Genomic DNA, 25809 nt, shown 5'->3' on the forward strand with positions numbered 1-25809 from the left:
TTCATTTTTTGGATTTTGTTATGGAACAACACCAAATATGGTATTCGATAAAAATTTTGTGAGATATATAGTACTCACTCGTCCGTACTCTTCTACATTATTCATCTCGTACTTAAATTTTTTCTCAACCTTAACTATTTATTGTCATTTTCTAAAACAAGTGTGAAAAAGAAAGAGGGTCATCTCTTAACTGAAACATAAGTATTAAGTAGTACTATATTATGATGTAAAATCTGAATTTAATGTAAATAGTTGAATTAAAATTATTTTATGTAACCTATACTTAAAAAATAGGTTTTAAGTTTGATATAGATGATTTACTGATTTAGAGATGGTATAACATTCCAAATTTGAGTTAATAAGGAGTACTATAATTTATATCGTAAAATATTCCAGGATCGCAATGTCTGAATAGAATATCCAGAGGCCATAGCGACATTAGTCACATTGACTTGTAGTATAGGTTAGTAGTATAAATTAATTTATAGACGACGTTGCCCTTTAATAATTACTACTACTTTGCGTTTGATTCATTTCTTGTGGTTGTAATCTATCAAATTGCGTAAACTTTTATCCAATTGAAGTGTTGAGCAGGATGAGATCCGGATGGATCCGAACCGTACCCGCCCCATTTCCCCATATCTCTCGTAACCATTTTATTCTTCTACCCTTCCTTTTTTTCTTCTCATGGCGTCCTTCATATCTCTCACTCGGTCTATCCATTTCCAACCCGTCTGTCTCATAAACCCCCCTCTCTCAGACCTCGTTTCCCATTTTACCCTCGTCTTCCTCTCAAATCCCGTCCCTGTCCCCTCTGGTCTTCCTCCTTCTCCCTCTGCCTTCTCCGCACTCGCAACCCGATCAACCGAACTCACCTCGCTCCCTCGCGTCCCTCCGTCCGATCCTTCTGCGCCTCGCCTTTATCCGACGTCGCGGAAATGGCGGAGATCGACACCAATCCTCTGCTCAACGACTTCGACTTCCCGCCGTTCGATTCGATCCAGGCCGAACACGTCCGTCCTGGAATCCGTGCGCTGCTCAAGCAATCGGTGCGTGTTTTTGAATTTCTCGTATTCGCGTTTTTCTGTGTTGATTGAATTGAATTGTTGCGCGTTGGAATTTCGAGTTAATTGGATTGGAGGAATTTGTAGGAATCTGATCTGGCGGAACTGGAGAGGACGGTGGAACCGACGTGGCCCAAGTTAGTGGAGCCGCTGGAGAGGTTAATCGACCGTATGGCTGTGGTTTGGGGCGCTGTTTCGCATCTCAAGGCCGTCAAAGATAACGCCGATCTCCGTTCCGCCATAGAAGAAGTCCAGGTGCATATACGGATTAAATGCAACTTTATGTACGTATGTGTGTATTCAGTTGATAACATGATTTGTATGTTGTTTTCTTGCTTTGGCTTTTGTAGCCGGAAAAAGTGGCATTTGAGCTTAAGTTAGGTCAGAGCAAGCCTATCTACAATGCCTTCAAAGCTATTAGAGAATCTCCTGATTGGGAGAAGCTCAGTGACGCTCGCAAACGGATAGTTGAAGGTGCATTGAAACACCTGTATTTACTATGATTTTTGGAGATATTTGGATTCAGACGAGATGTGATTTTGCTTAGTTCATTCTTTTATAATTAGGATGTTTATATTGGCATTCTGATCTTGATGACCTTCTGTTCATCAATTTCTGCAGCACAAATAAAGGAGGCTGTGTTGAATGGTGTTGCACTTGAAGATGATAAAAGGGAGGAGTTCAACAAGATTGAACAGGTATCCTCTACAAAATATGTGATCGTGAATGAACTTGGCTGTGTTTATTATGCTATTGTTTATCCTCATGGGATTCCAAGTGTTCATCGTTGCTTGTGTGCACAATGCTATGCACTCCAGCATATCCATTTTTAAAGCAGAACCAATGTAACTATGATCATGAAATGTGGATGGAATGTGCATATTATTACTCTTAGTTTTACAAATATCTGTTGCATAGTATGCCAATATCTGCACATTTGGAACTTTTTCTGCTAAAAATAATTACCTTTTCGTCTGTTGAATTGTTGCAGGAATTGGCTAAACTCTCACAAAAGTTTGGGGAGAATGTTTTGGATTCGACAAAGAAATTTGAAAAATTAATAACAGATAAGAAAGATATCGAAGGTTTGCCAGCTACTGCTCTCGGACTGGGTGCACAAACAGCAGTGACTAAGGTACTTACATTGGATGATTGATTTGGTTATACCTCTATCTTTTTATTTGATATGTTATCACTTATCAATTAGGCGGTCTTGCTTATTTTCATTTTTGCAATGTAAACAGGGACATGAAAATGCCACTACAGAGAATGGGCCTTGGATAATTACTTTGGATGCTCCTAGTTTTATGGCTGTTATGCAGCATGCTAAGAATAGAACCTTACGTGAGGAAGTCTATCGTGCCATATAAGTCGTGCTTCTAGTGGTGATCTGGATAACACAGCAATCATTGACCAGATTTTGAAGCTTAGATTGGAGAAGGCTAAGCTTCTTGGATATAATAACTACGCAGAGGTATGATTCTTATTTTCTATATAACTATCTGTAGAAATTCCTAATGGGGCGATCTTTATCAGGTAAGTATGGCCAGCAAGATGGCAACTGTTAATAAGGCAGAAGAACTCCTTGAAAAACTTCGATCTGCATCCTGGAATTCTGCAGTTCAAGGTAGTATGATTCTTAACACATAAATTTTGGAATGTAGCGACATAGTATCTCTTTGCCTTTAAAGGGAGACTTTTATAGGAAGATTTTACATTGACATTGTTGTTTGGCCTGGCAGATATGGAAGACCTCAAAGCTTTCTCAAAGAGTCAAGGTGCTCCAGAAGCTGACGACTTAAATCATTGGGATACTAGCTTTTGGAGTGAGAGACTTCGTGAATCGAAGTACGAAATAAATGAGGTGAGTTGGTGGATCTATCAATTCTCTCAAAAAGACTAGTTTGAATTGTAGTCTGTAGAAAATGCAAAAGCATGCAGCGTCTTTGTCTTTTATGCAATGTTGTCAATCTCGGTATGGCGGCTTATGGCGATCTACCCGAAAACAGCCATAGGGATATGGCATATCGGTATGGCGGGATATGGCGGTCAAGAATTAAATAAATAAAATAATACTTATATAAATTATTATGTTTAATCCAAAAATTAGAAACTAATAAAAATATAACATCTAAAACTTTTAAAACAATTAATAAAGCATAAAATGATGGTGGAAATATGATTTACTTTATATATTTTAACTTAATTAATTATCTTTTTAATTTAAAATTGGGCCAAGTATGGGTCAATGGGTCGGCCTGTAAGGGTTAATTGGGCCGGTCTGTAAGGGTTAATTGGGCCAGTCTCTAGTTATTGGGCTGAATAGTCAAAAGATAAAAAAGTCAAAATTGGATTAAAAATTCAAAGATAGAAAGTTAAAATTGGATTTAAAAAGTCAAAATTAGAGATAAAAAAGTCAAAATAAGAGGTAAATAGTCAAAATCAACGCCATGGCGCCCGTGGCGCCGCCACGGAAAAATGTCATAAATCGGCGTGGCGATAGCGTTTCAATCGCAGAATGCTATGTAATAGCGCCATATCTCCTCTATATCCGCTATTTGACAACATGGCTTTTATGAAATACTCTGCTTGCTTTCATTCAGATACTCTTCCGCTATTTATATGTTCCTTTGCGCTTCCTGCAAAGAGATGCTGCATGATTATTTATTCATATTTTTGTTTGCCAAGTAAGTTCTGCTTACTGCTTATGTTAGAAAAGGAACTCCTTACAGTAATGTATTCCTCAATGCTAGTTATCATTCTTTGATCGTTAATCTTATCTGAATAAATTTAGTCTGCTGTCATAAATATTTTTGATGAATATTTATTTTATGTTGGTACTTTGTTAGTCACTCTGTGTTTGCTCTGTGCTTTCGTAAATAGTGTACTTGTGTAGAATTCGAATTTAGAAGCTATAGTGACAGTTTTTTGTGCATCTTCTTTATGGCAGAACTTTGATTGCTTTTAGTATGATTCAATATGCTTCCTATCTACCTACTTACTTCTGCTGAATATTCAATCTGATCACGTTTAGTGAATTCAACAGGAAGAGTTGAGACCTTACTTTTCTTTGCCAAAAGTTATGGATGGTCTTTTCAGTCTGGCAAACAAGTTGTTTGGGATCACTGTTGAGCCTGCAGACGGTTTAGCTCCAGTAAGATACTTTCTGTATCTATGTTTTAAGATCAGAGCGAGCTTGTCTGATGATGCATGGGGTTGTCACTAACAGAATATATTTTCTCTGTAGGTTTGGATAAATGATGTTCGTTTTATCGTGTCAAAGCTTCTTCAGGTAACCCTATTGCATACTTCTATTTTGATCCATATTCTCGCCCTTCTGAGAAACGAGGAGGAGCATGGATGGATGAAGTAGTTAGCCGAAGTCGTGTCATGTCGCGAGATGGCTCCTCTCCTAGGTTGCCTGTTGCCCACATGGTGTGCAACCAAATGCCACCTGTAGGGGACAAGCCAAGCCTTATGACATTCCGTGAGGTATGCACATGTTTCTTGTACTACCAACTAGAAGATTTGTACGGATGGAGTATAAGTTATTACAGTTTGTGATTGGACTGTGTTACTCTGCTAGTGGCAGCTACTCCAATTTGTGGACTAAGCATGAAGTATTAATGAAATTTAGTTAACACTTGCCTGTCCTAAATTTGTTATATATATACCCCCTCAAGTTACATATTAATATGCTATGGCATGAAATCTTTCCCATTATTGACAAACATATGTGAAATGATTTTGGAGAAAAATTTGAAAGTCTGAACTCTGAAGTCCTGGTGCTATTCTTTGTTTTAACTACTCTTTATGTGATTGATTCTCACTCACGGTACTTGTAGGTTGAGACCGTATTCCATGAATTTGGCCATGCACTTCAGCATATGCTGACAAAGCAAGATGAGGGTTTGGTTGCTGGTATAAGGAATGTAGAGTGGGATGCCGTAGAACTGCCTTCCCAATTCATGGAAAATTGGTGCTACCATAGGTAGGTATTTTTACCTGTTTATATATTTTAAATGTCCTATCTTTCCAATAACCAGGATCTGTTATACTTAACTATATACTTATAATGCCACCTCTCTTTGTCTGGTCAGGTTTTCCTGTTTGGTGCCACTTGTTCCTATTTTTGTAGACCTGACTAGTTCTTGTGAAATGTCTCAGAATTGAAAATTGAACCTAAAACAATATTTGGATCCAAACTGCTGATTGTAAAGCTGCTATAGTGCTAATATGTTGATTCTTTCCCAACATTCAATGACATGCTCGTCAATGGAGTATAAGAAACTCTTTGATTCTTCTCCAGTCATCTTACTCATTGATAAGATTTAATGTGTTATTGTTTGCAGAGATACCTTGATGAGTATCGGCAAGCATTATGAAACTGGTGAAAGCATTCCAGATGCCATATACAAAAAGCTTCTTGCTGCTAGGACTTTCCGTGCTGGTTCTTTAAGTCTTAGACAAGTAGGTGCAGCGCTATCGAAATGATTGTTGATTTATTCAGCAGGGTTTCCATTTCTCACTTATAGAAAGTATGCTACTGCATGATTACCTTTGACTGCCATGGAAACTACTTATATGCTCTCATGTATATTTCAGCTGCGATTTGCCACTCTTGATCTAGAGTTGCACACAGTATGTCCCAGGTGGTTCGGAGTCAATCTTCCATGTTGACAGAAGAGTTTCTGAAAAGACTCAAGTGCTTCCTCCACTTCCAGAGGATAAGTTCCTTTGCAGTTTCAGTCATATATTTGCTGGTGGATATGCCGCTGGATACTACAGCTACAAGGTAATTTTTGGTCTCTCTGCATTAATGCTTGGGTATGCACTCCGGTGCTCTTTAACCTTTCAGATGCTTTTCTGGTTCAATTCCTTGCTACTTTTTGATCTACAGCATTAGGCATAAACTACCCTGAATATTTCCTTAGCAGAGAAACTCATCTATTTTCCAATTTCTTGTTTTCTTGCTAACACCAACTGATGCCCATATCTTCATGCAGTGGGCTGAAGTTTTGTCAGCTGATGCCTTTTCAGCATTTGAAGATGCCGGATTGAATGATGATAAGGTATTTGATGTTCTATGGTTTTGGTGCACATATGCATATCATGGAATATAGTTAATGCAACTGTCTTTCTTACACCTTGTGAGTTGTGACTTATCCCCCGTGACAGGCGGTGAAGGAAACAGGCAATAGGTTCCGAGAAACAGTTCTTGCTCTCGGAGGCGGAAAAGCTCCTCTAGAGGTTAGAAGTGATTATACTGTGTCTATCTTACTCTTTTTAAGTCAAAATTTCATACAACAAAAGGTTTTTACATGATCTCTAATTTGCCAAAATATTTGGTCAGGTCTTTGTGGAATTCCGTGGGCGTGAACCCTCTCCCGAAGCCTTACTAAGGCACAATGGTCTGTTGCAAGTTGCTTGAGTTAGCTTGTAGCCAAATTTTAGTACATCCAATAAGGGCTTTAGTTTTTTATAGACACAGAAAGGTACAATGGCATTAGTTTTTTATAGACACAGTAACTATGCGCTGTTTCTCCAAAGGCAATTGACTGTTTATATGCCAACATTGCATTTCTTAATACTACTAAGATGCATAATTTTCCTTTTTGGTGTATTATTTCTTTGATTTCAAATGATTGATTTCGAGACAGGGCTCTGCCGCACGAGGAAATAAAAAATATAAATAAATGAATTTGGTGTAATCAATTTTTGAAAAAGAAAAATCAGTTTTTTAAAATCATGTTAAATGTCTGTAATTTTTCACTCAAGGGAGAAAAAGGGAGCAACTTTCATCTCAAGACAGTAAAAGCTTTACACAAATGGCAGGGATGAATAATGAGTTTGAAAATATATGAAATTCGAGATCAACCTTACAAATACACTTAACACCGAATTGTAAATATGGTGGCAATACAAAAATAAACACGAAACATCGAAGTGTATGATCAACATAAGCAAAAAAGTTTCCTGATCGGAAGCTTTTTTGTATTCTATGAATGGGAAATACGCCATTGCTAATTACGTATTTAAAGAGAAGATGGAGGCTTATACGCCATTACAATTGGCATGATGGCTCCATTAAGAATACAGATGCTCAACTGAGTAAAAATTTTCATTCTCTGGATGATTTTTGGCCTAAACTAGGTGGTCTTGCACTATGCATCTTGGAGGAAGGCATTTTGGTTTGCTTATCATCCATCCTGTCATAGTATTTACACAATACTAGTAATGAAGCAATGGTAGAAACCAAATAGTCTAGAACTAGTCATGTTTTCTAAATCTTTTATCCAATCGTAAGCTGACTGATTTCAGTAAGCAACAATCTCAATTACCCGAGCTGATCACCTTGGCTGTGGAGGAGGCGGCTGCATAAGAATAGGGGATGGCTCTGTCGGAACTGGAGTTGGTGGTATGACGATAGGCCTCTCTATTGAGTAGCGATTAGACCCACCAAAACTCTCAATGGATTTCATGTATTCTGATGCATTGTTCTCTATGATGAAAGCATCCTCTAGCTCACGAACAATGTCTGCCATGCAGGGGCGATAAGCCGAGTAAGGTTCAATACACGCCAAAGCTACCTCTACAACTCTCCACATTGCTTCAGCATGGTATCCTCCTTTAATGCTAGGATCCACTATCTCTTCTACTTTTGAGTTCTTTATATGAGGCTTTGCCTATATGTTATTCAAAAAGCAAAGAAATATGAAACAAGTGAATATAAATGGTTGCACTATAATTTCATCTCTTTCATGTATAAAACCTTACCCATTCCACCAAGCTCCACTCATTTCTTGGCCTGTTTATATTGAGAGGCTCTCGGCCGCTTACAATTTCCAGTAAAACGACCCCAAAGCTAAAGACATCGCTTTTGCTGATAGATGCTGCGTTGAGTAGTACCTGAGAAGGCACAGTTTTGTTAGGAGATAGAAAGTGGTAATTCTTATATGATTCATGAAAGGCTGATACTGCAAACTTACTCCGGGTCAAGGTATCCTGCAGTGCCTCTTACTTCAAGAGAAGTACCGCTATCCCCTTCTTGAGGTGCATATTTCGAGAATCCAAAGTCCGAAACCTTTGCACTCATGCTATGATCCAGAAGTATATTACTCGATTTCACATCTCTGTGTATTACACAACGCTCGGAGAAGGTGTGAAGATATGTTAAGCCTGGAAAAAAGTTTCATAGTTGGTTTGAAAATGTGATTAAGCTCATGAAAAATGATACTACTATAGATTAGTAAAAACATGATTTTTAATGGAACTGTTTGCTACTTGCCTCTTGCAGCACCTAAAGCAATGGAAAGTCTTGTTGGCCAGTCAAGGACTTTACGCTTGCTGCTGCTCCTGTTATTGAATGAGAATAGATGAATAAAATCCGGAGAGAATCTAACTTTGATCGATTTCAATGTAAACAAGATTTACCATATAGGCGGTCTTGTAAAGAACCATTCGACATGAAAGGATAGACAAGAATTTGCTGGTCATTCTCACAGCAATATCCGATCAATGGCACCAAGTTCTCGTGTCTAATTGCTGAGAGCAGGTTTAGCTGCATAATTTAACGATACAGATACTGTAAGGCTGGCATGGACATCACAGAAGAAGTAATGTCATCTCTCATATGGTGTATATAAATGATAGAAGCTTACTTCATTATCGAACTCACGGGTTCCCTGTGTTGAGGTGGCTGATCGGACCTTCACTGCCACTTCTTGACCATCGGCTAGAGTGCCACGATAGACTGATCCAAATCCACCTTCTCCTATCAGTGTTTTGTAGTTTTGTATGGAAGCTTCTATGCACTTCAGTGTGAAACTTTGGATAGAAATTGATTTTGTAGCCACGGATTCTGTGCTCGATATTGCATAGATCGCATCTGCGCTTTAAAGCAATGCTGTTGTAGCTTCATGAAATAAAATTCTCCATCCCAAAACACATTGAGATTTTCTGTGTACTTACTTTTCGACGTCAGTTGCCTCTTGTCATCGTACTTGTGTAGAGTGCTCCTTTTCTTTTGTAAATACAGAACAGGCATGTCCCAGCTACGGCTATGGCTATAACTAACAGAGATCCAGCTGCAATTGTGCCTATGAGAATCCGAGCCGAATGGGAGGATGCCTGAGCATTGCATACCCCATTGCTGCATATATGAATGTAGATGGCTAAATAAGGAGTCAATTCTCTCTCAAAGGTACATATACATAACGGATGTAGATAACGATTAACGATAGTTTTGCACCGTAAATATGCTGTGGATTCCTAAAAGGATAAACATCTTACTCTGTACTGAGATTTGACTTGCTTAAGTCTGTAGGAATACTTCCTGTGAGGTGAGAATTGCAGCCGAAATATCTATTGAACAACAAAATAGATTCGAGTTTAGATAAACGATAATTCACTGACAAAACCAGTTTAAACAGCACCTAGTAGTTTGTCAAGAATATAGTGTGTGAACTTACAGTTTCTCCAAATGTTTCATTTTGGAAATAGTGAATGTGATGTTTCCTGTGAGTTCATTGTGGCTCACATCCCTGCAAAATAACCGAAAAACTCATAGATGACTGTCTTAAATTATCTGATACTACAAAATAAAATAGTCTAACATACTAAGTTGAGTTGAATTATTACAGTGAAATCAGCATGGAAGAAGCTGGAAACTGAGGAACAGTGCCAATGAAGCCGTTATTGCTCAAGTTCCTGCGTTTTACCATTGATCGTCACTTTCATAAATCAACAAAAGAAACTAAAAAGAAGAGTACTGAGTCGTACAATTCTTTCAGGTATTTCAGGTCGGTAATACTGGAAGGGAGTGGCCCGGTGAGTCTGTTGGAGGATAAGTCCCTGTGACAGCAGAAAGTGAAGAATCGTCGTTGGAACAACGAGTTTGCAGGTGTAACACATTGAGAAAGGAGTATGCATTATGGAGAAGCATCTCACATTCCAGTGATAATTGAGGTACCGTTGGGAGCATCACAAGACAAACCATGCCATGGAAGAGGGAGACAAGGGTCTCCGGACCATGTCTTCAGAACTTCACTATCTTGGTTCTGGGCAAGCAACTCGCTCTTCACTTTCGTTATCACCGCCACTAAATAGATATACGAGAATCTTAGCCATCTGTCTAATCTCTTGCATGAAAATATTAGGTAACTTAAGTGCTTAGTTACCTTCCTCAGCATTCGTTTCTGCATTCCTCGGGTAAACTTGCCAAATCTCATAAGCATTACAGATGGGTCCCAGCTGAGAATTCGAGGCTTTAACCAAGGTCAGATTAAGAACTCCATTTGTTGTGAAGTTGAGAGTTACTCTCAAGAAGGGTGCACCGCTAGCCAATATGTCAACCGTATGCATATTCTTATCATTGATGAACACATTGAATACCCTTTCCCGACTCGAACAGATTCATTCAGCTCAAGAAAGTAGAGGTAGATGCTGTAGTTTCTTGATCCTGCATCGAGGTATCATACTGAAACTCCAACCGTTCCTGATGAGTCACAGCTGTCTTTAATACTTGAAGTGGAGGCATTATATTGTCTGGATCAGTGATATTGACATCGGTGGTGGGAGGCGGTATGTATCTAGCTGTTGAATCAGGGTATACATCTGATCTCCAAATTCGATCATACGAGTCGTGTGGGTACCTGAGATCTCAAAATAGAGTAAAGTAGAAGATTAGTTGTTCAGTCAAATTCTTATTACATTCTTCTGTGGTTTGATCGAAATTTATATAATAGATGTTGTTATGTTAATTAGAGCTTCCCATTTATATGTTCACTAATAAGTACTACTAATAGAATAGAGTCTTAGGTGACAACTTCAGTAGTTTTTATTTGAAAAGAAACCATGCTAAATTAGTTCATCATTGCAACAACCTTCAATTAGAAGGCATACCTGATATCAGCCACTGTGTTTCCTACATCTACCCGATCGACAAGTTTGAGCACGCTAGAATTGTATCTCGCTAGGTATACAGTATTCGAAGGTCGAGTTCCAGCTTTGAAAGGTATGCTTCCCCTTTTCCCTTCACTAGGCAGAAGTTAGTGTAGTTACTCATAGCTGTAAATAATCCCTCAACTCGCTTCGATGAAGAATTGACTCTCTCTATTTCCGTTTCGCCAACTGATACGCTGAAAAAGTTGCCTGAAGGCGATGATTCCAGCGGATTGCTGAGAGGAAATGTTCCTCTAATCAAATAGGAAGATCCATTCCTTGTTGGCAAGCTGTAACACCATTTGCTGTTATATCCCGACTCAAAATATCTTGCTTCGTTAGTCTCTTGATTGACATCCCGGTCCAAACTGTGTTTTGACAACTTTTGTTATCAGGATACCAAGTTTCATCTGATATGTAGCTAATAGTGGTATTCGGATCTGTGAAGGCAGTATCAGCGCAACACTGAATGCTAAGCGAGCCTGCTGAAGATCATCCCCCAAAAATGTGAAATATTGACAGTATAAACACTACTACTAGAAACTAATGTTGGATCCTGTTTTAAATTGCCTAGTTTCCATAGACATGATTTAAACAGCTGAAGTTATACAATAAAATGTTCTATTCAACATTTTCTCTATATATTCTGTAGTTTATGAAGGCAATAAAATTGTTTAAGGTACAAGATCTAGAAAAGAAAAGGCAGAACATAACTACTAACTAACAAAGAACACCAAGAAACTCACCTTCTTGTGCATAACTTGAATTCACCAACAGGAATATGAGAAAGATGCAGCATGTGATTAGTCTCGTATTCGCGATATCCAACTCCTCCATCATCCTGAAATCGTCACAGAAAGTCGCCCCATCGGGGGATGCTTTGATGATCTCAAACTTTATAGTTATGCTTGCTTTGATCAGGAAAACAACATGGTAACTCAGCTGATCTTGTTTCCTGGATTGAATTTCTCAGCCTCTCAGGGAAGACAAAAAACATGGAAATGAAGAAACCTCTGATGATATTCCAGTTTGACTACAGTGGTTGGTGCTTAAGCATTGACAACAAGTTAGAGATATATTAATCTAATTGCATAAACTATAAGTTTAATGACCATTAGTTTTAACTAATACTCTTGATGATTATTATGATTTGTTTGTTTTTAGAGTAGTTGATATTTCTTTATTGTTGTGGAAATTTAAATTTGCTATGGGGCTGAGCCACCATTTACTTATAATTCATCTTTGTCCTCCCTTTGTCAGTTACCTTGAATGATTGATCATGGAAATGGGATTAGTCTTTAAATAATTGTTAATGAATATGATTTACAAGCAACCATATGGTGACAAATAGGTGACTCTATAATTTCTCTATCATCTGATTACAATTAGGCCACTCTATAGTTTCTCTATGATTATGTTTGGTATAGTTGTTTTTATTTAGTCTAGTTAAATTTTGATGAGCAAAAGAAAATATAAAATTTAGATGAGCAAGCAAGACAATTAGTGATTGACTGGAGAAACAATGAAATGAGGTATACAGAGTTGTAAAATTTGGGAGGATTAATGTTACAGACTGGATAGATGTAGATATTCTGACATTTAGTGTGTTTACTTGGTCAATTCGGTTTGATCCCTAATTTTGCTAATTAAAGTCCACTTCCACTAATTTAATTTCTTAATCTAATCTAACAATATTTTATACTATCTTTATGACCTGTTCATAATTTGGAAATTGTTGTGAAGCACACAGGCACAACAAATTCTGCACCTTTGTACTTGAAATGAATCTCTGGATAGCAATTTGACTTAACATATTTTCAATTTTGTATTGAAACATGCTAATTCTTTTTATAAGTTTGTGAGATTCGTTCTGAATTTAAGACATTTGGCGGTAAATTTTTTTATTTTTTTGATTTAGAAAAAGTGAAGATCAGTCTAGAGTTGATTAAGTTGGAGAAATTATTATAATTAAGATTTACAATTCCAAGCAAACGTCGTCGTTTAGAAAGGGGAAATTCCCGCGAGGGTTTAAAGCGGGTTTATGAAACGAGTAGTGCGACGTCGTTTTGGTCGGCGTTTCTTATCTCAAATTCATTTCCTTCCTTGTCGACAGCTCAAACAGACCGCTACCATGGCTTGTAAACTCTCTCTTCACCTCCACTCTCTCTCTAATCCATCCAGAAATATCTCCACGTTCTGCAAATTACCACTTCAATTGCTAACTTCTCAAATTTTCCAAAGCTTTACAGCTGCGAAATCCAGAAGAACCGTAGGTATGCTGTATTTTTTGTTTTATCGCTCATTGTTCCCAGCTTTAGTTCAGCAATTGGAGTGATTCTCTTTGATTCAGTTGAATGGAAGATTTGTGCTGCCGCAGCTGGAATGGAGGTTGAGGTTGAAGCTGACGTTGAAGTTGAAGTTGCAGAGGGTACACGATAACCCAATTTATTGATAAGATGATCGACCTTTTCCTGAACGAGAAACCTAAGTCTCGAGATTGGAAGAAATACTTGATTTTCAGAGATGAGTGGGGCAAATATCGGCAGAAATTTTATAATCGGTGTAAAACCCGCGCCGATTCTGAAAAAGATTCAAATATGAAGCAAAAATTGATAGACCTGTCGAGGAGAGTTAGAAAGGTAAATTCTCGTGTATTTTTATTTACTTCGCTCAATTGATTCCTCAATTTTACTACTTTGTAAACATAGCTATGTCTTCGCTGATCTTTGATTTCACTCAACTAATTGTTCTTATTCCAATAATTGGTTTGATCTCTGTGGTTTTGGAAAAAAAATAGCAGTGTGGCATAACTGCTTATGTGCTACGAATCAGCTACTTATTGTCTTATGAAATGATTGGAGGATTAGAATGTGTATTATTAGTTGAAAATTTCATTGTAGCTACAAATGAATCACACATGAACTTGGCAGATTGATGATGAAATGGAAAAGCATACTGCACTGCTTAAAGAGATACAAGAAAGTCCCATGGATATCAATGCTATTGTAGCAAAGAGACGTGGGGATTTTACAGACAGTTTCTTTCGCCATCTCACGTTGGTCTCAGAAACCTATGACAGCTTGGATGACCGAGATGGTAATGCTTTTGCATAGCTTATCCAGTCCAACGGATATGTTTTTAAGCTAGTTTTATTTTATATGACTTGGTTGAAGTGTCTAGCCAGGAAAATAGTGTATTCTAAGTGATGTGGTGCTTAGAAGTGCTTCATTTGTTTTTGGATGTTCGAACTTGGGATATAATCATGTAATAGGGCGTATGCAATTACTTTTGCCTCTCATTATGCCAATTGTGAAATACATATTGCTAGTCTACATAAGTACTTTTAGTGTTAAACATGCTTGACTTCTGTTGTATCCTAAGAATTTTTTAAATTTATAGTCCGAGTCCTAGTGTATGCATGCATGTTCATATATAATCAGTTATTGAAAATACCTATAAAAATTATGCAATAGGGGCTCACGTTATCATCTAATTTGGATTTCATTACCCTAGTTTTATTTTCCAGTGTAAATTCAGGCATTGCGTTGTCATTTTTGTTTTTCCTATATATTATGATTATTATAACTGATTGTCAAAGTTCTCGAATAAGGGTCTGATTGTAATCTTATAATTGAGCAGCGGTTGCTAGGCTGGGGACTCGATGCTTATCAGCAGTCAGCGCTTTCGATAATACTCTGGAGATTGTGGATACATTAGACATTGCACAGGCTAAGTTTGATGACATCTTAAACTCCCCTTCAATAGATGCAGCATGTGAGAAAATAAAAGGCCTAGCCAAGGCAAAAGAGCTTGACTCTTCTTTAATTCTATTGATAAATGGTGCTTGGTCAGCAGCAAAGGAGTCAGCAACTATGAAAAATGAGGTGTGAATCAGCTTTCCATATTCAAAAATCTTATTAATACCTGAGATGTCAATTTGATTTGAAAAGCAAAACACCGTTCATTTGCTTTCCATTTATCATTCTCCGCTATACGCTGTGACTCTTCTTTTTTACTCTACCTATATTATTCCCATCATTGATTTAAGGTCTTAGACTCTTAATGGGTTGGACATTCAATAAGCTGATTGATTATTCTTCTAATGGTTTGCAACAATTACATAGTCTACAGCAAACATGCATCAAATTTATAACATATTTTCTTATGATACTTAGATGTAGTTTATATCCAGTTGGCTTGCATTTCTCAATTGGTTTTGAGAAAAGTTGCTCTTAGGATTTTTAATTGCTCACCAAAATGGGCTAAATCCATTTCACAAGGCTAAAGTAGCAACAGCGTAAGTATTAAGCCACACTGCCACCTAGTCATTGTGTTTAGGCGAATTTCTGATATTTCAAATGCCATTATTCTTTCTGAAGTAGACACTACTCTAAACGCCAAAACCTCCGTATGTTTTTAAAAAGCATCCTAATTCTCATTATTCTTGAACTAAATCATTGTGTTTATTTCTTCCCTAAAAATTACTTCTCATGCAACATTACTATTTTATTTTCTCAAGAATTTGGTGTACATTTTCATGCAGTTTATAATGAGCAAAATTTTGTAGGTGAAAGATATAATGTATCGTATATACAAGGCAACACAGAGCAGTTTGAGGAGTATTGTGCCCCAGGAAATTAAACTCCTGAAGTATTTGCTGAACATCACAGATCCTGAAGAGCGATTTTCAGCATTGGCCACCGCTTTCTCGCCTGGCGACGAACATGATATCAAACAACCAAATGCTATATACACGTAGTGAAAAATCTTTTTCCGAACTGTTTAGCCATATAAAAGATTCAGAATCTGTTTCTGATGTAACTGCATCTTCATCTGACGTTTCAGAACTCCCAAGGAGCTGCACAAGTGGATTAAGATCATGCTCGATGCATACCATCTCAATATGGAAGAGACTGAAATCAGGGAAGCCAAGAAAATGGACCAACCTATTGTTATCCAGAGACTTTTCATCCTTAAAGAAACTATTGAAGAGGAGTACTTGGAGCAAAATGCCAAACCAGAGACGAACACAAATTCAGAAGACAGCTGATGTAAACTTTCCATCAAAGGGTGCTCTGCTAAATCTGTGGGAGCTAGTAAACCTATAAGTTCACTTGAAGGTTTGTGCTTGTTTCCTTATTTGGATGAAATTAACTGATGCGTCTTTCATAAGATTGACATAGGCTATTTACCTCAGCTCACGTGTATCACTAGTTGCATCCGATGTATGTAATCACGATTTCCTTTGAGCCAAAAATATGGCGTATGGTTGGCTTTTTACATACTTTTCGGTTGTGGTATTTGCGTGATTCCAGCAGTTGCTTAGTTCGTCAAGATATTGAGATGGTGATCGAGATCACGTTTTGGAGGGGTGATGCCTTCTTCTTAGGCTTTTATGTGAGCAAAAAAAATATCATGCAGTTTGTGCAGCAGCTGATGTTTTCTACTGAAATTAGGCCCAAACTGCAACTTCATGTGAAATTTCTGTGTCTTCTTTTTCCTTTTCCTGAATTGCTAAACCTATGCAAAGAATCATGGGGGCAGGTGATTGATTTTAATTTTTTCTATAGTGAGCTCAACCAATAATTAATACGTGCATTATTACCACTTTATAATTTACAGTCTACGAGGATGGCGTGTAAGTTATCATTTTTCTTTTATATTTTATGAAAAAGACAAATGTAATTTATGTTTTGTTATTTAAAGTGGGTCATATATCGACGTGGACCTCCTTGTACTTCCTATGCTACACATTGTGACAAATTCTATTCATCACTTGAAAATTTCCCAATTATGTCCTTCTCTAAAATAGCAATTACCATCTCCATTTACCATTTTATGGGAAAAACCTCAAGTTTTGATGAAAACTATATTTATCGTGTAGGTGTAATAATTAGATAATTTTATTTGTCATTTTTTTTGTTTAATAGAATACAGATTATTGAACGTGTAAATAATAGATATAACAGGGTGGGATTGTAATACTGTGACCCCACTTCATCTTTATCTTTTTGGTCTTTCAACTGCCAAGCCATGCAAAGAAAATTATGGTATATTTGCTCGATTTATTGCAATATATTATGTCAACCATAATTAAGATAGTGATTTACAGACATGATATTTGTCATAATTTTCTATTAATTTTTTAGTAATTAGTACAAAATTTATACTGGTATTTAATGTTTAAATATTCCTTCCCAATATGATTTTTTTAGAAAATTAAATATATTCTATTTCATTAATACAACAAATCATATATTCCGTATATCCTTCAACAATTTTCACAGTATCTCAATTAAAAAAGTAATCATATGCCAAATGATGTTAGGATTATTATATACTATTACAGAGTACTCTGTATAGTAATTTATCTACAAAATGGAAAATAATTGTAATTAACAAAATCAATTGTGTACGGAAATATGTAGGTAGGAGTACTAGTACTTATTTTTAGATAAGGCTATTCAATTTAATTTGATTTCCATAAATTGATTTATCTCTATCTAAAGTATATTTATCAATATAGATAAAAAATAGTTACGGGGAAAATAAGCGAATTATGACTCAAAGAGTTATAATAGAAAACGTATGACATTAGCTGGTTAATAGAAAACGTAACAATTGAGAAAAGTAAACAGAGTCTCATCATTTTAAATCTTTTGATTTAAAATAATAAAAATAATTTCGTCATACACAAATTTAAATATAATTACTTGCAATAAGCCTATCCAAAACGAAAAGAATAAATTAGTTGTGAAACAGCAGTTGAAGGGCATTCCATTATGGAAGAGGGTAGTTTCGTCATTCACTCCCTATTTGTACTACTTGAACTAAAAATATCGTACCCATGGAATATGCTATAAATACCGGTAAATTCAGCGCTCATTCCTCATCTAATATTTCGTCAACGGAAAAGTAATTTTGAGGTGAACTTCCTAACGCTTTCTCGTCATCTTCTGTTCATAATCATCCTTCTTTTTCCGATCATCGTTTTCAGTTAATATAATAGTTTTGCTTGCTAATTTTACGTTACACTTAAGTAACATAATTTTGTAGAACAATTGTTAGTTTACTTGAAATCCGAAACGGAAGTGATCAGGATTCCGTTCATTTACTGAATTGATATCTGATTTGGGGATAGATTATACTCCGTGTATTGAATTTCCGATCGTGCGCTTTTACTGGCTGTGAAAATTCTGTTTTCTTAGTGTGTTATTGTTTCGGTAGTTAAAAGCTGTGAAGAATGGAGAAGCAGCAGGAGTTGGAATGGGAAGCAGCACAGAACACTGAGATCAACGTCGACCTTGTTTCCGCCGCAAAAAGGCAGCTCAAGTTTCTCGAGGCTGTTGATCGGAACCGTTGGCTCTATGACAGCCCTGGCCTAGATAGGGCCATTTACAGGCAAAGCAATTCGCGCATCTATTTGTTTATTCTAATAGTTGATGTGTATAGATCATAGATGCTTAAATTAATGGATGATTGGTGATTGTAGTAGAATGCTTAGTAGATGCCGTGTTTTGAGTAGTTTTAATGTTATTGATGATGTTTTAAGTGGCGGTCTATTGCTATGTTGGCACGCTCCTGATAACCGGAAGCAAATTCGACCTAGAATTGGAAAAGTTGAATTGCTATATCCCCTAACAATAGTGCTTAATATATCTGTTAATTGATCAGATCTCTTGGTATGTAGTCAGGATGATGACTTTGTATCCACCATCACAAGGATCTTCATCATAGTTTCTACTTTCTTTATCATCTTAACGGGAATCGTCTTTTTTCTACCACTAGGTACAATGCTTATTGGCTTCCAATGCTGGCGAAACATTCTGAATCGCCACTTTTTGAAGCTCCATTGGTTGTCCCTTTAGATTGTGAATGGATATGGCACTCTCACAGGCTCAATCCAGTATGCCTCCACGCTCTTTACTTTATTGTTGACTTCAGCAATGTATTGTGTTAGCACAAGATTGAACTGGCCTAATCCTCCAGGTTAGATACAAAGACTGCGAGGAGTTCTATGGCGAATTCTTGACAACAAGAATGTTATTTCTTCTGTGGAGGGAACTTCGAGAAAGCAAACCGAAGACGCTTGGAAAAGATTATTCCCGCGAGCCATTTGAACTGGATTTGGAACTTCAGCAGAGAATATCTCTGGTCAAGGAGTAGTGGCAGAGAATTTCACGAAGTATGATTTGATCGCAGCTGCTCAAAGACAAGCCCCTTTCTTTTATCAGGCAAGCCTGATAACTATAGTCATTTTAATTTTAGGCTCCTTTTATAGTTTCTATATATACATTATTTTCCATTTTTAGAGTCATGCATCAAACAGTGTCTATTACTTGATTCAGAAAATTCAATCTTTTCAGTGTATTTTCTTCTCCTTTTATATTGCAGGTCTCCCAATGCCATATGAACGACTCTCGCTATATTATAGGAGCTGTGGCAGGTACAAAGGATTTCTGCACCTAATCAAGAGAAACAAGGAGAAAGGCATCAAGAGCTTCTCTGTCCCCACTTACGACATTGACCTTATCTGGCACACTCATCAGTTGCATCCAGTGTCTTATTGTGAAGATTTTTAAAAATAAAAAAAATAAACATGATGAACTGATTCTGATAGAAAAAAGGGTCAAAAATTTGGGAGGGGTTTACGGGGACGACCAAGCCCTTTTGAGGACCTGTATGGCCATAGGTATTGGAGAGCTGGAGCAATGTAAAAGGGGCAATGCCCCTTCACCGGTCAAACCTCCTTACTTGGGCACTGTCACGAAGGGTAGCAAGTTTGAATGAGACCCCAATGAGACTTCCTCGACAAAGTTTTTGGTACTTCTCAAGACCTTTACAACCTCTTTGAATAGACATGTATGCATTTGCATTGCACTAGGTTGATTTTATGCCACCATTCTTTTTCCCTATTTTTCAAACCCATAAATCCTTAAGACACTGATCACCCTATAGCTGGGGAAATGGTTTTAGCACAGCATCTTTCAGTTTTGGGATTAGAATCTATAAAGATCAAAAGTTTATGATATGAACCTGTCTTTACCTGAGATAATTCACATACTACCCCGTTTTTCTTTATAGTATCCTTATCCACCAAATACGATTCAGCTTTTTTTTATGACAGATTTTCTCTTCGATCATTTGTCCTTTTGGTTTATATGCTTATAATTGCTTCACAAATTAAATCCCCTTTTTATCTTGACTCACAAGAATTCATTTTTAAAGAGAAAAAGAAGCAGATGAAAAAAAAAGAAAGAAAGAAAGAAGTGGGGAAAACTTTATTCATACTTTTTGCATCATGCTTTCCCGCAGACTAAGGGTTTTTGAGAATCTGTTTCTCAGAGACAATATAAAATATCATTTTTTTGAACTAAAGCATTTGATATTATGTCTAATATCCTGTACAAATGGGGCTTCACAGTCTATACCATGTTTTCCATTATGCATGATTAAATAGGAAAAAGATATGGCTAAAATATAAAATTGATATGTTTATTCAATTCTTCAGGTCATGTTGGAGTTTGTGAGTGTAAGGAATCTTCCAGAGGGACACAATGGAAGTCTCTGTGTGTCCTTCAGTAAATCGCAGCCAGATATGATCTTCAATGCAAAGAGAACCCTGAAAATTCTCTCTGAATCTGGTGAGAAACAAGTGGCATGCTTCCAGTGTGAGCCTACTGGGAATCTGCTCTTTGAGCTCATGTCCTCACCTTCTGTTTCACCGCTCATAAAAAAGTCAAGAACATAGGCACTACTTTCATATCTCTGGAAGACTTCCTGTCACCTGACTCCAATCTTACTGTGGAAAAATGGTTGGATTTGGTTCCTAGTTCACACATCACGGAATCTAAGCCGATTGCATGCAGTGGCCATATCAGTTACCATACCTACCCCAGCACCACATAAACTTCATATGGTTCGGTCTCGGCCATTTTCGAAAAGTTCTTGCTTGTTCCCATTGCCAGTCAGGGCCCAATTCTCTAAAATTGGGCACGCATAAAGATGAGGAAGGAAACATGGTTCTCAACCTGCATATGAGGTATCTAAGATTTGTCTTTCCTTCATTATAAGTTGCAGTGTTTTTGGGCTTAGTTGGGTGCGTATGTATGCATTTTGTATTCCTTCTACTTAATTTTGTTTCGCCATCTCACTTTTAACTTTTTCGCATTATTTAGCTTGAAGTTGGGGTAGTAACTAATGCAATATGCTTAGATTATCTTATGGATAATGTTATAAGAAGTTGTTTGGATGGAAAATGTACATATTTGGATTTGAAGAACAGTCTACTTATGTTGTATAATCTCCTGATTTCAGAGATCAACATAAGTCAAAAGGCAGAAAGAATCTAGGAAGAAAGTAGTGGTTGGAATCATGGATTCGGGCAAAGCATGTACTCTGGCCGAGGTGCAGAGTCCAAGTGGTCTATGGTGAATTCTCCATGGTCCCTTAAGCTTCCGAACACAAACAATGATGACGGACACCTCTTCGAGATGACCGGTCCCTCATACTGTATGTATCCTCCATTTTTACATTATGATTTGCTATACAGCAAAGAATCTCCAATAGAACAACAAAGAATCTCTAGTTTCTTAGGCATTATTCTTTTATGTTCATAACATCTGTGTTCATACAGGTAAGACTTTTTCTTGGTGGAAGGCTGGACTATGAATCAAGGCGCTGTGCAAAACACAAAGCTGAGCATCAACATGAACCTCACCTAATAACAGCTGTAAAATTCTCTACTGAAGAGCCATATGGAACAACAGTGGCATTACTTGACATGAAGTCTGGCACTGTCAAGGTACTATTATTGTGTGTTAAGGAACTCAGTCATGTTCGGTTAAGTATATTAATCACTCATCACTTTATTGCTATTTTTGGGATTTTAGGTAAAAGAAGACTGGTTCGTTTTGCCCAGCCTCATAGTTACATTTATACTAGGTAACATATTGAGAAATGAAGGGCATTGCAATATGGCGTTGCACAGCGAAGAACTCTCAAACGAAGCACATAATATTGCAGTAGGAAAAGAGACCAACCAGGCTCCTCTGCCGAAGGATTGGTTGCAGCAAACACAGGTGTTCTCGCTGGAGGTTGTGGAGGATGTGGCAGCGGATGTGGAAATGGAGTGAGGACCGTGGAGTCTGGTGGTTGTGGTGGATGTGGAAGCATGACGGCTAACACAGGTGGTTGTGGTGGATGTGGTGGTAGTGGTGGGTGTGGAAGCATGATGGCTAAAGATGGTGTTAGCGGTGGCTGTGGTAGTGGATGTGGTGGTGGATGTGGAAGTGTGATGGCTAAAGATGGTGTCAGCGGTGGGTGTGGTAGTGGATGGCGGTGGCTGTGGTGGTGGATGTGGAAGCATGATGGCTAAAAATGGTGTTAGCGGTGGCTGTGGTGGTGGATGTGGTGGCTGTGGTGGTGGATGTGGAAGCGTGATGGGTAACTCCGGTGTTAGTACTGGTGGTTCTAAGAACATGGAGAAATCTGGTGGTTGCGGAGGTTGTGGGGCCGGCGGCTGTGTAGGCATGAGCGACGGAGGCTTAAACCAAGAGATCGTTGTTGCGTGATATGTGAGGCTACCAGAATGTCTAAACTGATTGTGTGTATATCCAATAAGTCAGTTTGTGTGTGTTTGTAGTCATCTTGATTCTGTGAGAGAAGCCACTCAGCGGTGACATCTCCCTTGATTGTGTGTGTATGCAAACTATTAAGGTCCTTTTTCAATAAATCTGTTCATTATTTGCAATTTCAACTCTACTTTCAAAGCATTTCAACTAGTACTAATTGTGATTGCCACCATATTTATTGGTGGAAAAAATATTTAAGAGCATTCACAATGGTTAACAATTTGCTCATTCATAGAGACCACGATGTGCATGCATGTGGCATTGCAGAGTACTAAGTCTCTGCAAATTGCTGCGGGTGCGATTTATGCCCAATATTTTTAAAAAAAATTTGTTCTTAGATTTTAAATGATTTTCGAATTAACACATAAAAGAAGTGATAATATATAGCGGTAGAAGAGACATCTCTCTTTCTTGCCGCTAAGGTTTAAAACTCGGTGGCCTCAAAAAATATTGTTTAGTAATTTTAGTGAAATTTGGATTTTTATTAGTCTATGCTCCTCGTCCTACAAAAAATGTACACTTTTGGGATGATACGAGATTTTAGGAGGCTTTAAAGTGGAGAAGAAAATATGATTTTTATATTCATATGAGAGAGAATTTTTCCAAAAATAAATGTGATATCTTTTTTGGACAAAACAAAAAAAAAAGTGTGACATCTATTATGGGACGAAGGAATATAAATTATGATATACGGTTTATATCATTTAGATAGGGATGGGTCAATCGTATAACGTATGAAAATTGCGCTATGACAAAATATCATATTGTTATTATACCATATCGATTTTCAATATCTTGTAATATCATTATGCAAAAGAAAAATATTTTATACACAAAATATTTAAAAGTGGGATTTCAAATATTTTATTCTTTTTTTAATGCTATATATAAAAATATCTTAAGAGTAAAGGCCAAATTGGTCCTAAACATATGACCATTTTACATTTTTTAGTCCTAAGGGTAATGATCAATTCTTAACTTTCTTAAGCTTACTAACTATATAACGAATGTATTAAAAATGTCAACACAATGACATTAAAATGTATTTTGTTGAACTTTAATATAATGTGTTGATATTATGGATTGACATTTTAATGTCATTGATCGACTTTTAATACACTGCATTAATGAGTTAGCGTTAGCAAGCTTGATAGTTAGCAATAATATAGCCCTTTGTATTGACACTTATCTTTTGGATTTTTGGTACTGCGTATATGGATATTTGATCATTTTGGTAATGCGTTTCAATCGAATCACAATTGGTCATCCGTCAACATTTCCGTTAAAGCTAGCGGTCCCAACGAATTTAATCCCAATTTTGACCAAATTAAACTTTTAATTCTGATTTTTTAGTCCCTAATCAATTCTTTAATTATTTTTATAATTATTCTTTTAAAATTAGAATTAAATAATATGTCATCATCCTCTTCCCCCTCCCAACCCTTCCTTTGGTAAAACCATCACTGCCTTCCTCTCTCCGATAATCATATTTCTTCACAATCAACTCATCCCAAACATCCTTCTCCGTCGCCGTCTCCTCCACCGCCGCCGCAGCAGATTCCTGCTCGTCGCCAGTCTCCGTCTTCGTTGGGGAATTCCAGCCACCTCGCCCGAGCACTATTCTGCCGATTCTATGCATCTCTTTGATCGCCTTGTACTGTTGGAGCTCAATCTCTCAAGAGGAGGTCTTCCGATTGCACGATGATTTTGATGGGGGGAAAAATAGCGGCGGCGGAGAGGTATTCGGCGCCGTCGTGGGTTCGATTTTGTCCGATTTTGTTGGGTTCTTGATTTTGTTTGGTTTGCAGATTTGAGGTTCTCCCATTTTTGTTGGGTTTTCAATTTTGGGATTCTTCGATTTTGTTGGATTCTTGATTATGTAGCCAAATCTCCGACCTAAGTGCAAATTTTTGGTGTAGATAAGTTTTCGCCGTCTGAGCTAAAGCCTTTTGGTTTTGATGAAAAACACCAAATATGTGTTTACTCCAAAATTTTGTTAGGCGAATACTCAAAAATGGTGTAAACTTAAATATGGTGTAAATGGTTGGAGAAAAGCAAACTTTGGTGTGTATCTAAAAATGGGTTTTGGCGCTAAATGATTGGAGATGGCTTTAGGTATTTTGAAGATGAATTTCGATTTTAGAATTTTTGAATGAATGGAGAATTTGGTTCGTAGATTAGAATTTTGATATGAATGAAAATGGATGAAAAAGATGAAAGATGAGAGGAACAAAAAGAAGATAGAAATTAAGTAAAACCCTCCAAATAAGAACCCCAACATATTATTTAATTGAAGTTTAAACATTTTGGGATTAAACTCGTTACGTTAGTTTTAACGAAAATGTTGACGGGGGCAAAATGATCAAATTTCATATTTGCGGACCAAAAAAATTTAAAAGATAATGTTTGGACCAAAAACGTAAAATGGTCTATGTTGGGCCAATTTAAATTTCTATATTAAATATAATCTCCTTCGTGTACTCTAAGAGACACATTTTTTTTCGGGAAAGCTCACTCTAAATGCACATTTCTAAATATAAAAAAACTACTCTCTCACTTTTTTCATCTCTCACTTTATTTTATTTACTTTATTCCAAAAAAATATATAAAATCTCGTGACAATTAAAATGTTTCATTTAAAGTGAGAAGAAGGAGTATAATATATTCTATATAACATTTGAACATATACGATTTTTTTTGGGATGCAAGGGTTCGGTATCAATTTAAGGTGTATACCAAATATTGAATATTTCGATCTCGATATAGGAAATTGATCCGTTACCTATCGAAAGATTGGTAACGGTATCATTCTATACTAAAAATTGTGGTATTCGCGGTAATTATTCGTCGTATTTGGTTTTTTTCCCACCTTTACTTTTAGGTCCATGAACTCTACTTTTAGAGCATCTCCAACCATTCCACTAACTCAAACCCATTTTAGTGTAAATCTCACACTAAATATTGATTTTACTAACCATTTACCTAAACTCAAGCTTAAAGAATATTACATATTATGTTATTTTTATTCACAAAATTTGAGAATTTTAGGTTTTTGGGTTTTGTGTAAACCCAAAAAGATTTTTTTCTCAAACCAAAAATAGATTGGTTTTAGGTATTATTGTAAATACCATCATTTTTAAATTTTATTACCCTTGCTATATACTTTCATT

General features: G+C 36.9%; 1 protein-coding gene and 3 pseudogenes across 1 annotated transcript; 3 read left to right on the forward strand and 1 right to left on the reverse strand.

The window, feature by feature from the left end:
* The first annotated feature begins 672 nt into the window (after window positions 1–672).
* On the forward strand, window positions 673–6676 carry LOC125200314 (annotated as a pseudogene).
* A 475-nt stretch (window positions 6677–7151) lies between these two features.
* LOC125200312 lies at window positions 7152–12159 on the reverse strand (annotated as a pseudogene).
* A 1202-nt stretch (window positions 12160–13361) lies between these two features.
* Window positions 13362–16290, forward strand: LOC125200310 (uncharacterized protein At4g37920-like). Its single transcript, XM_048097983.1, is given in 6 exon segments — window positions 13362–13428; window positions 13431–13645; window positions 13937–14102; window positions 14646–14890; window positions 15574–15761; window positions 15852–16290. Coding segments are annotated over 6 exon segments (1059 nt in total). The 5' UTR covers window positions 13362–13388; the 3' UTR covers window positions 16057–16290.
* Window positions 16291–17875: 1585 nt separating this feature from the next.
* Window positions 17876–22523, forward strand: LOC125200309 (annotated as a pseudogene).
* The last annotated feature ends 3286 nt before the right edge of the window (window positions 22524–25809 follow it).

Source organism: Salvia hispanica, unplaced genomic scaffold (assembly GCF_023119035.1).
Source record: "Salvia hispanica cultivar TCC Black 2014 unplaced genomic scaffold, UniMelb_Shisp_WGS_1.0 HiC_scaffold_898, whole genome shotgun sequence".
NCBI classification, from domain to species: Eukaryota; Viridiplantae; Streptophyta; class Magnoliopsida; order Lamiales; family Lamiaceae; genus Salvia; species Salvia hispanica.